General features: G+C 40.5%; 2 protein-coding genes across 2 annotated transcripts in view; one reads left to right on the top strand and one right to left on the bottom strand.

The window, feature by feature from the left end:
- The window catches only part of LOC124285731 (probable beta-D-xylosidase 5), a 152364-nt gene that overhangs the window by 37893 nt on the left and 96245 nt on the right, over positions 1 to 18226 (bottom strand).
- Positions 1 to 18226, top strand: part of LOC124285740 (tyrosine-protein phosphatase 10D-like) — a 99289-nt gene that overhangs the window by 6790 nt on the left and 74273 nt on the right. Inside the window, 2 exon segments of the mRNA XM_046722013.1 lie at positions 1507 to 1606; positions 2431 to 2501. Of these exon segments, the coding sequence (XP_046577969.1) occupies positions 1507 to 1606; positions 2431 to 2501 (171 nt within the window).

Genomic DNA, 18226 nt, shown 5'->3' with positions numbered 1-18226 from the left:
TGACCTTGTCACATGGATTGCATGTCAATCAAATCGACTTGTGCACGAAATTGGAAACTTCTTTCAGCATATTGTCTCTACCACCAGCAATTCACTTGTGGTCTTTTGATATTCATGTCTTGGAATCAATACTCCATGGTTGGTGTTATAAATTCATACAGGTGACGTCTGAAGCTCTCTCTCAGACACCATTTTGGATATGAACCTTTCTGAGGTGCGGGTGTTGTTATATACAGCAAAGCCAATAGTTGGCCTTGTAGAATGGATAAACGTCTTACAATTACATTCCATAATCAGTAAGGACGAATGTTTAATACAATTACCAGAATTACAAAACAAACAAACCTTGCTTAATTCCCCTTTGATCTCAGAAAGCTATTTATGCAGTATTGCCCTCAATAAAGGTGTGTTTCAAATTATTGACTTTGATGGTCTTTCTTCGGTCTAACGAGAGCTCATGCATACACCAATACAAGCAGGGAAGAGCTTCGGGACCGTTCGACTATCTACGAGGCTGCACGACAACGTGGGAGACAGATAGGTTTGAAAGATGAAGGTGCAAAGAGTATAGTTACAAGGACGCTGAAGTTCCGAATTCCAAATGTGTTAATACCCGTGAAGGTCCGGGTTAGAATTGACCTTCAGTAACCCATGCTTGTCGTAAGAGGCAACTAACGGGATCGGGTGGTCAGGCTCGTTGGCTTGGTTGACACATGTTATCGGTTCCCCACTGCGAAGATCGATGCTCATGTTGTTGATCACTGGATTGTCTGGTCCAGACTCGATTATTTACAGACCGCCGCCATACTACTGGCATTTTGCTGAGTGCGGTGTAAAAGTAAACTCATTCACTCGCTCACCAAATGTTTTAATGAAATGCATAATAAGAGTTCAAATACCAAATACGAATGCCGAATGCCGAATGCCGAGTGTCGAATGTGCGAAAATACCAAATCTGAAAAAATTAAGACTCGGGATTCGAATCCCGAATGTGGAAAAAATATTCAGATTCGGGATTCAAATCCCGAACCCCGAATGTTGAGAAAACTCAGATTTGAGGTTCAAATATTGAAAACTGTAGTTTGGTTGTTTATATTTATAAGTTACCCAGGTATACAACGAGCACCTAGTACATAAGAAGGGGGATCGAATAATGAATATTGACCTTGTTTGCATTTCTTTGATGGTCATCGAGGGTTGATGCCTGCAATCAGGGAAGTGCTTCAGGACCGTTAACTATCTCCAGGGTGCACGGCAACATCGAGGATAGATAAGATTAAGGTGCAAAGAGTATAGTTATAAGGACGCCGTATGTGCAAAAGATAAAACCCGAATATGAACAAAAATCAGATTTGGGATTCGAATCCCGAATCTGAAAAAAAAATTCTGATTCGGGATTCGAATCCTGAATGTGCAAAAAAATATTCAGATTCGGGATTCCAATCCCCAATCCCCAATCCGTTTCTAACTTCATGTTGCTCTAAACGCGTCGATTTCTGACTTCAGGGGAGAGTCTTACTTCTTACTCGGTTGGTGTGGATGAAAACTGCGACAGTGAAAAAGACCATCTCTGTAATGGGCCCCTGGAACCAGACACTGCATATATGTAAGCTTCGTTTCTTTCTTCCCATGATGCCAAACAAGCGACATGACCAGCCGCGTGTTCTGAGCGTTGTGTTTAAAGCTTACTGACGTATGCAGCATCCAATTCCAGATGGATTGAGAACTGCTCAAGGGATCTTCTATTTTTGCAGTAATATTATTACGATGCTACTAAAAATACCTTTCACACAATGTACCTAGGGAATGGAAACCGAGTGTTCGGTGTGATAGACCATACGCTTGGTCTCTTTATCATAAATTGTTTTATCACACGTTGTATTAAAATGAAGGTTGTAAAGAATCTTGCTTCATTCTTTGTTATTCTCATCCTTTGAAAATTATGAAAGCATCATGCTCCCGGCCAGGAAAACAAAGAGACAACAAATCTGTATATGTTTTTACAATATTTCTTAAAACAATATGTGACAAACTGTCATAGGAATGTGGAATAGCGTCTGCCAAGAGAATGCTTCGCAACTTTGATCGCGTAGAAAGAGCATTCTTGATTGTACCCTAATAGGTCTGAAATGTACACACCAAAGACTGGCGCTGTTGACATTGCTCGACATGAAGGGAAAACGGACGATTGTAAAGTAGAAGGCCTTCCTGTCACTCTGTCAGTTTCCCCTCACTCTGTATAGATCTCTTTATGAAACGCTGGTTCAATGTACACCTTAATTACTACTTTTAAAAGGATGAATTAATGGAAACGAACTGGTTATTTGACCACTATTGTTCGATATTAGATCACCCGTCTGACTCATACGTCTTCGCCAGATAGACCTGTTTTGACTTTGACAATCCAATATTCGACAATTTGCATTTCAGGGTTGTTGCTGTGTCGTGTACCAGTGCTGGATACACATCCACTGAGCCTTTCGGTAACTTCAAGACAAAACGTATGTTGAAATTCACATGAAGTACTATTGATGTTACATATATATTGAAATCCATTAGAAACTCATCACCGGAATACAACTTTTTATTTCCCTGATAAATGAAGAAAAGAGCTCGTCCCTTCTAACACTAAAGTTGTCAACGCAAGGAAAAGCAGTCATTCATGATTTAGTGCAGCCATAAATTGACCATAACAATGACAGTGGTCCATTTGAAATTTCACACTCGTTCAAAACTTTCACACAGTCAATGTCAGTTGCGGGTATGCCCACTATTTGCGTCGAGCTTCGTCTCATCAATAATTTTACCCTCCTCATGAAAACTTGCCGTATCTGACGCCATATTCTTTGCAAAGCGAGTTCAACTCATAGACGTTATTAGGTTGAGTTCTTTTACCTATTTCGTCCCACACATCAGTGCTAGTTTCGGAGGCTGCCACGGCATGACATGCATGTTTCTATATGTTTTTTCCACGCGCTCTGCAGGTAAAATAGTGATTTTCGGCAAATAGTAGTCACGTGATTACACAGGGATACACGTGGTTCTATGTGTGCATCACATTTATCTGACACAGTCAGATTACTTCAAGCACAGTTTGCTTTCAAAATTTTGGTTTGGCATATTCCGTGATCAATAATACCGCGATTCATTTCTAATGGATTTCAGTATATATTTACAATACACTGAGATAAATGAAGATTATATGAATATTAATATATACTAGCCACAAAAAGAGACTGTGCATTGTAATAACAACAATGAAAGTTTCCATGCGAACTTTAATTTATTGGTGATATTTAAATCTTAGATGAAGGCAGAAAAACTGCTTAATGTCACTGACACTGACGTTAGGATTCCGAATTCAGCTGTTGAAGAAAATCCTAGCCGTGTGAGGATGGGCATCATTATGCTAGAATGTCAATTCTGGTCCATGACGTTCCTGAAACGGAATTGCCACTGGTCCGAGAATCTGATTTCTGTAGCCCACATCTGTGAAATTAACCATGACCATCAATTAAATCGGGTCTCTCATGTGCAATTATCCCATCCCAAACCATCACGTAAAGAGGCCCAAAGCAATTCCTCTCCATGACACAGTAATGGTGCTAAAATGGTTACCCCGTATCTGTCCTATCTTGGCATTGTGCTGCGTGGACGTCCTCCGATCGGCAGCTTCATTGTTGTTCTGTTGACGTAGTGCTGACATGGTGGTTCGGTGGCAGTGGAACCGGACGTTGAGATATTCCTCCTCGCACCTCGGCGTTTGTCGTTTGACTGTTTCAAAGAACAAACGTCAAACACTTAGGCTTCCCAAATGGTTTTTTGACATTCATGTGCTCCACACTACTCACTGTGTTTACATTTGAAGTTGTGTACACAGGTAGTTATATAGTTCCCTTTTGTGGATAGTCTTTATGTGTGCATAATCAAATCGACAAATAAAAGGTTTGCAGTTTAAATGAACGAGTAAAAGGTCATATTATAATAATTTGATTGCGAAAATGAACAGTTTAAGGCATCTCTGTCGAAGTTGCAATATATAGTTTCCTTTTGTGGATAATCTTTATGTGTGCATAATCACATACCCCCCGTTTTTGTTTTTGTGAAATCGACAAGTTAAACCTTTGCAGTTTAAATGAACGAGTAAAAATCATATTGTAATAATTGAATTGCGAAAATGAACAGTTTGAGGCATCTCACCGTATTTTAGACTGTGCTTTTACGAACATAATACTAAGAATTAACTCGGAGCACCCACATTGTCTTGCATTCTGTTGCCAATTAGTTAGATTTAGCTCGCATACAATCCAGGATTTTACATTATTGAACTTCGAATACTTCCTGTGAATATAAAGAATAAACTTATTTTATTGTAGTCGGGATGAAAATTGACTTGGCATTGCATGTGCCCGAAGGCGCCTATGTGACGGGATTCGCTCAACGTTTAGAGAACCCTTGGTGTCATCCATGTTTGTTAATGATTTAAACATGACGTATAATGGGAATCGCATGCTGTATTAACTATTATTAGCAGATCAATCTTATGATTCTGGAAATGTCACAGTCATTCCTTTATGAAATGATGTAGTGGAACATTTGCTTGACCAAGCAATATTTTACTCTTTATATTACTCTGGTGTTAATGATTGAAGTGAAATCAACGTCGCAGTAACAGCATGTTACTGACGTATATGTTGATATCGCATCAGTATTTGAAAAAAATACTTATTGCAACAACAATCTTTAATTGATCAAAAACGTGATTGCAGTTTACACTTCTTCATTTCTTATAGCACTTGATGATGTCTCACCATGGATGATCGCCTTTGGGGTGACCATGGCTCTCCTGCTTTGTGTCATCATCATCCTTGTTATATATGTGTGAGTACCATGCCATGTTTTGGAACAACAGTTCTCAATACACGCTCCCCGTTCCAAGTCGCTTCTTGAGAGATGAAATAGCAAACAGTAAATGATCAATCGATGTCATGTAGTAGCACTTAAAATATTTAAAATTCCATGAACAGAAAATGCATGAACAAAATTCGGAATTTAGTTTCAGCAAATATTAATCAGCTTTGCGAAACTGCCGCTGCCTTTTGTCCTTCACGTCCCTAGTATGGTGATCTGCCTTCCGTTGTTGGCAATCTATAGCCTGTTTTTACATTGTCTTGTATTATATAGTTAAACGTTTTCAGTTTTTCATATATGTTTTAGGATCTGTGATCCTCTAGTTATTTTACCGTCCTTCGTTGACAGGATTTTATAATTTGACTTTATTTATTACGACTTTATTTATTATTATGCAACTCCTCATCACGATATGGCCTCAATATTGCCGATGTGACGTTAAATTTTAACTCACTCACTCACTCATTTTATCCTTCACATATTTGTATCTGACATTGCAGCAAGGTTGTTCAGCCAGCAAAGACACAGAGATCACTGGGAAAAGGCCCTGCATTAGAGTTGTTCTTGAGAGGTACAGGACAGAGTGAGGACATCCCCTACGATGAAGTAGCATGTCGATCTACTAGTGATTACCAGGATACACATGCGAATAGACATTATGAGAATGTAGATAGCAGAAATCAACACACGTATGAATCATTGGCCAATCAAGTAAATGACCGCGACATGCATTTTTACGAAACTGTGCAGGTACGCTTGTGAATATGAGTGACTATGACTTTACTCCACTTTTAGCAACATTCCAGCAATATCACAGCGGAGGACACCAGAAATGAGCTTCACACGTGTACCCATGTGGAGAATTGAACCCGGTCTGCAGCGTGACGAGCGGACGCTTTAACCATTAGGCTACCCCACCGCCCTTGAGAATATGAAGTTACCACGCACATTCAATGTATACTCTCTTCAATATCAATGCTGTACCAATACGATTGTAAAATACATAATTGTGCTGTATGTAATTTGTACCCATTTATTTGTAAGGTTGTATTTGGTCCACCCGGGAAGTGAAACGAATCCAGTGAACTAGATCAGCTTACTCTAGAAACAGCCAAAACAGCTCTACAAAAACACATACAAAACTTCTCATTTTCAAAGGTTTCATATGTGTGCGCTTGGCAACAACATTACCTTGAAAACTTATTTTCTGAATATACTGCATGTGTATTGGTGACCGTTTCCTGGTCCTTGATTGCAACCGTCACAAATACATGCAAGTGCGAGTCAATCGTTCACTTGAATGAGTACTAAACAGGAACTAATAATACAGATCAAAATAGGGCAGAGCACCGGATGTCATTTTCGTTGTCACTGATGCACCAAATCTCGAAATAATCTACGCGTGTCCACCTTAAAGCTATTTGGAAGCTTAATGAGGTCTTAAATGCTGTGAATCTGATCAGACTACTTTGAACAAACCGAACGACTTTTTTAACTCGTAGAAAGTGCCACTGATCAGGCTGGATAACACTAAGCCCTATGCGAACACTTGGCATCATGAGTATTTGGATAGTGATTTAACTGCTATGACGTGCAATGTACCAACTCTTTTTTATGTATGGAGGTATGCCAATAAATCGGATCCCAACGACCGCAAATGATATAGAAAATTTGAACAACACGGAAGTTCGTTACAATAGTGGTATACATCTCTTACTCATACATCATCTCAGATTCAAACCCTTGGCTTATATCTGGCACACGAACAATGCATCCTGAGGGTTTCTTTTCCCTCCTAAACAATCACACATAAGTAGGACATGCATAGTATAAGTGATGGGATGCAATTTAATTAAGCACAAATTCCTCTTTGTTCACAGCGGCATGTAAATCATTCCCCACAATGAGTCTATTCCCCACCAACCAAAGGTTGATATCACGAGTAACGTAATGGATACACAGAAATACAATAAACCAAGTCAACAACCGATTCATATATTTTGCCTTTTCTCATGCATGATAAAGTGCCTGTTTAACCAGAAATCAATGGATTAGTGCACACCATTATAAACTGGGGATATAAAATCTCTTCTTGACCAAAAGATGAATAAACATTCAACGCACATGCATGCATCTTCAGTCAGCGTTTATGGTGCTGCATGAGGTATAGTGCACAATAATAAGGTAACTGATAACTGTTACCCGTGCGCTATTCTACCGAGAGTATAAATCGCTCTGCCTCCCAGATGGGGACCACAATGGTAACTATTGCAACTTGCACCAACAAATTGTCGAGATTTGCATTATTACAAAGGACATTCTATGCCACAGAACGATATGGAATCCGGCAACATTCATACATGGCTGGCATTTTCGACAAGGTAATCCACTGAAAATGTTCATATTGATAGCTCTGTAGTTCGAGTTTGTTTATGCGTCCACTTCATATGTACATGTAGTTCAATTTACATCATCTCACATCAAGTACAATTCCATGGTAATATAGCTCATCAACTGTACGAATACTTCGAATACGGAATTGGTACACAATCGGTCTGCTCCACATTTAGGGAACGTAAAAGTGAAATACCATGTGGACTGAGAAGGTAAAAGTGAATTAAGGTTGACTATTGTACCGTATGGTTCTGGCTGTACACAGTCGTCTTGCCTGAAGACAGAGATAACACGCGAGTTTGATATCAACTCACATTGTCTGATTAATCCGTAATGCGGAGCACCAGGTGGGTAACAATACATATCACAAGTAACGTCTTTGGTATGGCGCTGGTCAGGACATCGAACAACAGACCTTCGGCTCTATCAGGAAGACACGCTATCCAAATGAATATATGATTAATATGATTAGATAAATTCTGTTTCATCTGCATTTCTAACATGACAAACATAACATGATCAGCTGAATACAGTTTCACCTCTATTCCTAACGAAGCAAATAAAACATGAATAGCAGAATGTTGTTTCATTTTATTCATAGCCAGACACATATAAGGTGATCAGTTGATCTCCGTTTCATCTGCATTCCTAACTATGCAAACATAACATGATTAGTTGAATTCTGTTTCACCTCTATTCCTAACGTGGTACATATAACAAGATTAGTTGAATTCTCTGTCGCCTCTATTTCTAACATACATACAAATACAATGCCTCAATCAGCCACTGCTGAAGATGTTTGAGTTTAATTTGCCTTGATATTGCACAGGTATTACTACAATCTTAACGGGGCTTTTAGTGATACTATAGCAATATTATGACAGAGGAAACCAGAAATGACCCATTTTGGATAATCGAACCCGGTCGTTCGGCTTGACGATCAAATTATTTAGTAACACGCTTGTGCAATCTCACGTAAAGATTTGACCTGAAGTATTGAGTTCATGACACCAGTGTTTGTGTACGCTATCTAACATATCGAAGCTTATCTACAACTGTCAGCCGGGGACGTCACATGCCTGTAATATCTTGTCAACTGTACAATAAGAGGATGTAGTTTACAACAAACGCCTCCTGAATTTTACATGCAGCCAGTGTGGGGATCATGTAAGCAGCCAGGACCTCTCATCGGATGTACCTGCCGTTGTCTCCAGAATGAATCCAGGATTAGGATTCTGTTGCCTCCTGCTCTTCTCGGTTGTCTATTCGGTAGGTAATACACGCAAGCTATCTTCGTGTCCCAGTTTCAGTGTTTTGAACCAAGAAATTTGTTACGCGATCTTGAAAACACCATCTCTCAGTTTGCTGAGAGAATTATCGTGGAGGACAGCTGTTATGACAGCTGTGTTGATCGCCGTTTTAATTTGATATCGAATCAGTCAAATATCTCAACATTTACACTCAGGGGCAAAAGAAACGATACCAAGTAAATTTCACAACGTGAGAAAAAACAAGACGTCATAAGCATAAGGTGACAATTTATATTTTCAGAACAATCAAACAACTACAACATATCGTAAATTCATAGAGTCATAACCAAAGAAGGTACAGATATTCAACAATGAAAGAGGGTGGGGTCGATTGTCCAGTATTCGATCACGTACAGAGTTTACACAGTCCCACTGAAACAGTCGGTTTGAGCACATTTTGGGTTAGAGTCGGCGGTATCGGTGTGCTCCTCCAGCATCGATACAGGCTCGAACTCGACGTCGGGCGAGATGACGTCAGACGTCTGATCACCGGACGTTGGATCCTGTTCACTCGTCTTGCAGTGCTCTGGCAGAGCTCTCCTGTTGGCAGGCGGATGTGGTCTGGCGCGGTGTTGCCTCCCAAGATGGTCCCAAAAGGTGCTCCAATGGGGAGAGGTCAGGGGACGTGCTGTGCATGGTAAGACGTGAACGTTGTTGGCGTTAAAGGAAACACCTAACGCGCGCTGTGCTGTTCTATGGCATGGAGCATTGTCGTGTTGGAGAAGACAGTTCGGGGTTCTGCTGCTGGGAATGGCAAGACTGTGACTGGTCCGGAGAACCTGGTCGATGTGCCTTTGACCATTCAGGAGTTACCGTCTACGATCACCAAGTCTGTCTTTCTGTAACCGAATTATGCCTCCTGACCAGCGGCGCTGCCACCGCCGTGGGTCCCACTTCTTGTACGCAGCAGCGTGCGGTACGTTCACCTCTGCGTCGATGTACCCGTATCGCCCCGTCTGGTCTGTTAAGGTGGAACCCTGCTCTCATCTGTAAAGTACTCGAGCCCATTGCCTGTTCTGCCAGCCTGCAACTTGGCGTGCGCTGCATCTCAGACGTTCACGTCGATGTTGACAACTCAGTGCTATACCACGGAAGAGTCCGTAGTAGCGCGAAGGTCGATGCAAACGTAGCCTCCCTGGAGCACCGTTCGTCTGCTGACACGATGGCCGAGCGCGCTGTCTCTGCCGGTAATGACGTCACCGTGAGGAGCCTGTTACGTAAGTGTAACACACACGTAGGTAGCGGTCTTCAGCGGCGGTCGTGACGGGCGGCCTACCACTCCTGGGTCTGTCCGACGTTCTGCCTGTTTGCCTGTAACATAACGTGCCATAAGCCTGGTGATCGTCAAACGGATACAGTTGAAGATTCGGGCAACATGGTCGTAAGGTCGCACCAAGCTGGATCGCTACCAAGTGCCCGTTCTCTTTGCTCTGCTGTTAATCTTGGCATGGTCGATGATGTTAACGTTGCAATCTGATACTGGCGAACATTTCCATGTGCTTTTATACTCAATACGACCCATGCACGTCATTTTGCACGTGCATGAAAAATTGCCAGTCAAATGCATTTTTCATGACTTTCCATTTCCAAATGCATGTATTTTGGCGCAGGTCCGTTTAAGTTGCTTTCGTGCCGAAGGTTTTCTGTTCCAAACCACCCAAAAAGTCTGAGTTCAAATCCAATTTGTCCCCATTAAAGTTTGGTATCGTTTCTTTTGCCCCTCAGTGTATATATATAATAATTCTTATTTGTACTGTATTCCTTTTTCTCAGACAGCGATGATAATCAATGACTCACTCGCAGAGAAGTGTGATTATACACGTAATAGGTTTCAATACTGTTAGAGATATTGTCAAATATCATGTGAAGGAAGGCTGATTTCTATGGATGGTCAACTTTATTAGAACGTGTGAGTGCGACGTTTCGGTGTGGAAAGTAACTTACCGTTATCACTTCGTTTGATAACGGTGTTAGTAATCTACACCGAAACGTCGCACTCGCAATAAAGCAGTTGACTATCCATAAAATCAGTTTTCTTCATCTGCCAACTCTAAATATGCCTCTCGAAAATATCGTATTACCGTCGAGGCACCTCAATAACCGGCTGTCGGTATTTTACGTCCTTATATGTTTTCGTGTAACCGAAACAGATTTCAGGAATGCATATCTAAAGAATAAATCAAAATGCAGTTTGTTTCATTGCTTTATGATCTTTGGTTTTAGCAAAGGTTTTCAGGGTTAATTTCGTAAGTTCGTCGTTGACTAAGCGAGTTTGTGTTCTGGTACAGATATATACATACCATGCAAATCAATGATGCTCGAAGTTTACATGCAGATATATCTTTTCATATATCTGGTTTTGAATGTTTAAATGATTGTACCTTCAGACTGTGGTCACAATCTTGATTTTTTCTGGAGCATTTAGGGGTCCCAGACGGCTGGTCATGGTCGTCCTCCTCGTACGTGACCTATCGAACATAGCTCGAAACGTGGGACTGGGACTAATCGTTAGACTGTACAAGTCATATTTCTCCTTGGTTGCCAGGTCGAATGTACTGGGATGGTTTTGGTCCTTATTTGTTGGATGTGTTTCAGAAATGAGGCATAGATTGAACAATCTTTGTATCTGGAAACAAATTGATTTACATATTTACAGTGATAAATTGTAACGTTTGATGTGACGCCTTTCGTCAGATATTTTATACTGACGAAATGATTCTTCTTTAATCGACACTAAATCCACATGCTTACTCCTGAAGGCGAATTTCAAATGATTTCCAATATCAGATAGGGTCAGGTAATTCATAAACAAGTTTCTTGAACACGCAGCGGCCATAAGTAATTCATTCTTCCCACAACACGCCTAAACGAATACAAAGTTAAACCCTCTTTCTGGAAAGAAGATATGGCGTCAGACCAAGCATCAGCCATTCCTAACCTGGCTAGAAATGAAATTTTCACATTCACAACTGGAGGCGAGCCATGTTCGTTTTACTCTTACTCTGTCCTTCAGCTGGTGATTAAGAAGAAAGTAGTCCTGAATCTATGTGCATATAAAATGGACTGACTGACTGACTGAGTTTTGGTTTTACGCCGCTTTTATCAATATTCCAGCACGACACGGCGGGGGACACCAGAAATGGGCTTCACACATTGTACCCATGTGGGGATTCGAACCCGGGTCTTCGGCGTGACGAGCCAACGCTTAAACCATTAGGCTACCCCACCGCCCCCATGTAAAATGGAGAGGGGTTTTTTTTATTTGCAATAATAACCTCATCAAAGTATTAAATGCATTGAAGGCACTAAATTGTTCCAGAATGATGATATACAGTCGTCAAAAAGTCTTGAAAGATCACTGCCAACAACGTCAGCTGTAAAAGTAACGGCACCAACGCCATCCCCATCAAAAACACTAACAAAGGCAACACCACCAACATCAGCAGCATCTTCACCAACACCAACACCAACGTCAACGACACCCACGTCAACAGCTCCATGTCACTATCTTGGCAACTCTTGTAATCAGTCCCAAGTTTGTTGCAGTGTGGAGCACGTGACTTGTACCAGCAGCGTCTGTCAGTGTGATAAGAACTTCTTTCAGGATGAGACCACATGTACTAATGGTGAGTTCAAAGTTGTTTTCATCTGATATTCGATGAGTGAATAAATTGGTTTCAACACCACTTTAACCAGTCTTCAGTTATATCACACATAAGTATTAGAGAAAGAAATCATACATAATAAATATTGGTATATTACCAAAACTTGATATAGTTACCCAGCCTTGTGAAAGTCGCTTCCCGTCCATTCAGTCGTGATGAATTATTAGGTAGTGTTAAACACATGGAACAAAATTAACAATACGTACAAACTGGCGGAGGAAAAATCAGATTACGACACAGTCAGTATTAATAGAAGCGAAATACGGAAGTAAGTATAAGAAGCAGAAAAACATGTAGTTTAGTTTACTTAAACAATTGGTTTGACATAATTGGTTTGATCCGGGGAGTCAAAAATATTGCTACCATACTTACATTATTTATTTGTATTTTGAATCAGTGATTCGAACCATACATGTAACTCATCACAAACCTATTTGAGTTTCAAGGGAAAATTCGCATGGTGAAACATTTTTAAATAGTTCCTGTTGAATTTTGTATATCCCTTTTACATTTTCCTGACCTGTACATTGTTGATGTAAACGTGATCATACGATATATGTGTTATAATCTTACACAAGCCATTCTATATTATATAATCAAATTTACTTCCAAATCATGTACTTAAAGTTTGTTGAATGTACAGAATCAGCGAGGTGTCCGGACCTGATATATGTGTCATACTCGTACACGAGCGATTCTATATTATTTTATCATTTTTACTTGTAAAGTCACGTTGTTGAACGTAGAGAATCAGCGAGGTGTCCGGACCAGAGTGAATCCTTTATAAAATAGTGTACGAAGATGATTTTCAATCTGATTTAGTCTCGAGACTAGAAGTAACCAACATCACAGCGACGTCTGTTGCTGAGACCTACATAACTCTTGGATGGACAAACAATACCATCTCCAACGTGACCTACACAGTCAAAGGTCACAGTTGGAACTCATCGATGGACAAGACTATAACAGGACTACGTCCAGGACATCTTTATGAAATAATCATCACATCTTCCATCACCCAGTACAGTGTTACGAAGCAAGTAAACAGCACACCTGTATACATCAGGACATGTGAGTATAGTATTGTTGTCAATCTGACGTAGGAGGGAGAGTGGAGCAATATATTTACAAATCTCTTAAAACTGTGGAAATTACTCACAGCTTCCACAATCCGACCGAAAGCAAAGGGGAAAAAAAGGGCAGGTAACTCCCAAGCCCACTCTCAACAGGCGAGGAGATAACACTTGAGTATCTTGCCGAAGGTTGCGAAATATGAGGTTCTACACATAATTTGCAGCACCGCCCATGTCGCTCTCTCCGTTCACAGGATAAACGTTTACTCGTTATCCCCACTGTTAGGACTTCTACGTATGGTGAAAGGTCCTTTTCGTATGCAGCCTCTACAGCCTGGAATCAACTACCCCAATATCTACATGACTGTACAGAACTTTCTAATTTTAAATCTTTACTAAAGACGCACTTTTTCAGATTAGCTTATGAGTGTAAACTATAATTCATTGCATTGTTTCCATGTATCTCTCTAATCTTTTATTCTCTCCTATAGTCTGTCTGTATGTACTTCTATGTCTTGCGCTTTGAGCATGTTGTACATGGAGAACAGCGCATTACAAGCATGCTATTATTATTATTATTATTTGCGTATGAATAGGCTCTCTTCTATACTGAGTTAAACTAGAAACTTCGCAATCATATACTGAATAATATATAAAAGAAAAGACACAAGAATGTGGTATAGAGGTTATCATTTATTTGTTAAAGTGATAGTATGAAATGAGAATAATCACATTGTCGAAATTCGATTCTATGTAGTTAAAGAATTTATCAATAAAAAGGCGTAAACAAAGTGTCAAGTCACAAGAAATGAAGTCTGATGTTTCAAACGTTCAGTAGCATATGTGGCCACCCTGTGCATTCACAACTGCCAAGCAACGCCTCCTCATGGACTCTCTAATGCGTGTAAACACACTATTGGGGGAGTCGGCGCCATTCAAAGCAGCACCAAGATCCTGCACATTCAGGGGTTGGTTCCTGAGAGTGCGCTGACTTCTACCAAGAACATCCCAGATGAGCTCGATTGGATTGAGATCAGGTGACCTTGACGGCTAGTCAAGAACGTCGATTCCTGCGTTCTGCTAATGATGATGAATGCACTTATAATGCGCAACAATCACAGTCTGTTGTGCTCTGTGCGCTAGCACTTTGGACATCGGAAGGCATCACTGAAGAGATGAGTTTTGAGTATGCTTTTGAATGTTGTGAGATTAGGGGCCAGTTTAATGTGGTCTGTGAGTTAATTTCAGCAAATTGGAAAGTCCTTTTTCCAAATGCACTCGTTCTTACAGATGGAACAGTCAGCAGATGTTTATTTTGGGATCTTAGAGTCCTTGGAGGTGTGTAAGATTTCAGAAGACCACACAAGTAGGCCGGGGCTAGATTGTTGTAGCACTTGTAGGTGTACAGAAGTGAATCGGCGATGAAACTGACAGCCAGTGAAGATTCTTTAAATAATGGGTGACGTGATCGTGCTTGTGAACACGGAGGATCATTTGCACTGCTGCGTTCTAAATCAACTGCGAGCGATGTATTTGCGCTTTGAGGATGTTGAATAGTATGCTGTAGCAGTAATCCATTCTAGATGATACATGAGACAGAACTAATTTCTCTGCTGCAGATTCTATCAGGTATGGTGGAAGCTTGGCCATGTTTCACAAGTGAAAGTTGGCAGACTGACATGTCTTGGTTATATGATGTGCCATGCTGAGCTGCTGGTCTAATGTGACGCCAAGATTTCTCACCTTGGCAGAGGCTGTGATAGGAGATCTTGCAACATCGAGTTGGTGAATTGCGTTGCAGAGTGTGATGTTCTCCGTGGCACCCAGTATGATCAGTTCAGTCTTTGCTCGTTCAGCTTGACTAGCCGTGAAATCTTCCAAGATTTTATGTCTGTACAACACCTTTCAAAGGATGCTCTTCTCGCCAAAGATCCTGAAGTTGGAAAACCAGAATATAACTGGTTGTCGTCTGCATATTCATGCTTACCGAGACCATGGTTGTCTGCTACAGAGCTGAGGGACTTGTTGTAGAGGGTGAACAGTAGTGGGCCCAGAACTGAGCCTTGGGGAACACCTCTTTCAAGCCTGGACTCTTTAGACTTAGCATTGTCATGCCGAAAGTGCAATGTTGTCATGTTGAAAGTGCAAACCTGGACCACGTGCTGCCGTGAATGAAATATGTTCGGGGGCTAGCACCTGGTCGCGGTAACCTGCAGCATTTAGGTCGGGAACAGGCAATCCCACAGAAAGCACCCCAAACCATGACACTTCAAAATCTGTCAACTTCCTGTACATAACACTGAGCATAACGTTCACGGCATCGCCTCCACACAATGTAGCCATCAAAAACGGAGGTGACGTAACACAAATTGACGGTCCTTCTCCTGTGGTGTCAACGGCTGCACCCCATTGTCCTTGCAGCGTCAGTTACTGACGTTCCCGCTTCCAGAATGCCAACGGCACGTTCACGATGCACATTTGAGAGGCGCGGCATAAGAATTTGCTGTTCTGAAAAGTGCTTTAAAGTGTTTTTGCTCTTTGTACAGGTGATGGGAACAGGTGCGATCGAATGCACGTGCAATGATCAGTGACACGCAAAAAACACTTTTGTGGGGTGCACGACGTTTCTATCGACTTAAATGTGCTGTGACCGCCGCCATGTAGCTGGAATATTGCTGAGTGCGGCGTAAAACAAACCTCACTCACTCATTAAATGTGCTGTGGTGACTTTCTTCTTGTGTCAATACTTGGGGATTAATATTATGATACCTAAAATCTGTCTACTATAACAATTCATATTTCTATTTACAAATATGAATTGTGAAGTTTTTATTTTAACTCAGTATATATTAGGATAAATTAATATCAATTAATACTATCTAGTCGGGGAAACCTTTAGCTTTTAATACATAATTCTGAACAGACATATTTACACAAAGAACGAACTTTAAGCAATGAAACTTGAAAACAACATTTTGTATAGTTTTCCTAATGATGATAATGAGAGGCTCTGTCTTGCCTCATAGGAATGTATTAAAATTAAAAATATAATGATCTCGAACACAGGCTTTATAACTATATAAAAGAAAGTCTCAGTGCATACTGACGTCGAGATCGTCGATAAGCACAGTACTGAAATAATTCTCTTTATTGGAGATATCACGGTAGTGTAACGAGGGATAACAACACCACGACTGATTGTGATTGATCGAAGGAAAACTGAAAGCATGTTATTGTGGTGAGATCATCCCGTTCCTAAATACGTTTTTTTCAATAGAGCACGTTTGGGATTCAGTGTATCGAAATTTGACGTGACCATATTCTTGACAGTTTGGATCAGGATTAATATTCTAGAGACCTTCATGTATGTTTCAATCCACAGTTTGGTTTGTTCCATATGGCACATATGCTGAACGTGTATTCAAACTCGTATTCACTCACACAGAATATACAAACCTGTGTATTAGCACTTCAGATATGTTAACCATAAAGTGTCACCCCACCCCGAGTGTCTGAACTGAACGGCAATACATTGTACCTACTTCAGTGCTATTGCGACTATAATCGTAACGTTGACGTCGCTTTTATGCATGTAAATAAAGTCATAGTCATAAATCCGCACATCAAAGTGGCCTTTGTCGTTATGTACATACATAAACATAAGTTTATCTTCTATGAATGCCTAATTTATTGACTCTCGATATTTAATTATCTTTAAGACCTACAGTGGCATAATCATGCCAACTGGACAACATGTAAATTGTTTACTGGCCTGGCCACTATTGAAGTCCCATAACTATTGTAACAATCAGAATTGAGAATTGTAACTATAAGATCTCATTGTAAAACGTGCTTGTACGTTCACTGGGAAGTCACTTGTGTGTTAGTAAACAGGGTAGTGTGCTCACAAACAAGAAATCATGTTTCGTCTTGGTTGCAGATCCATCTCAAGTTACAGTTTTAAACAACCCAACAGGAAAGGTTCCTGCATCAAACATTTCCCTGACCTTTAATAAAAGTGATGGCGAGGCAAGTTGTTATATCGTCACAGTCAACAACCAAACTATGATTGTTTTCAACACGACTGCACATGACAACACTACTGAAACCATCAGAACACAAATAGAAGACCTTGAGCCTGGCAAGCCCTACACTATATCGATAGTTACAGTGTCAGGGGGTCGCCACAGCAACTCCTCAACGTTCCCATTTACAACAAAGGATGAACGTAAGTATGAACCATCAATACTGTAAATTAGTGGACACACATCATTAGATGATGGATTAGATTGAGTTCTAACACTGATATCCATTTAGAACATGCTTATATGCAGATAAATATCAGTATTAATTTTGTTTATTTTGCAGAGGCGGGTGTTATAACCCGGTTCAACGTGACAAATGTAACAAATACCAGTATATCTGTGTCGTGGTCACCACCAAGTGAAACCAGAGGAAGTATAATTGGATACAGTTTGAACGTCAGCAGTGGACCAAATGATCAGGACTTCCAACTACTTCTAATTTGTAATAATTGCAGTTATATACAAAAAACGGTAAGAGTCACACTCAGATCTCGTGAAATGTATATACTGAGTCAAAAAAGAAACTTCACAAAATGTAATTTGAAAAATAATGAATAATTTTTCTCTGATGATACATCTATGTATCCGAAATGGGATCCCTATCTTTCGACTCTAGAAAAACGTTAGCAAAACCCACTCAAACCCATCCATTCGTCGCGCAAATGACGTTAGTGCCAAATCAGGTTTTGCACTTGCAGTCTATCACGTGATCTTAGTATCGAAGTTTTCTTCATATGCACGTGTTTGCATTGGCCTCAAGAATTGAAAAAACACTTTTAAACCACAGT

The sequence above is a fragment of the Haliotis rubra genome, unplaced genomic scaffold (genome assembly GCF_003918875.1).
Source record: "Haliotis rubra isolate DU_JTF1 unplaced genomic scaffold, ASM391887v1 Scf368, whole genome shotgun sequence".
Lineage (NCBI taxonomy): Eukaryota > Metazoa > Mollusca > Gastropoda > Lepetellida > Haliotidae > Haliotis > Haliotis rubra.
This window is presented reverse-complemented; position numbering and strand designations above follow the sequence as displayed.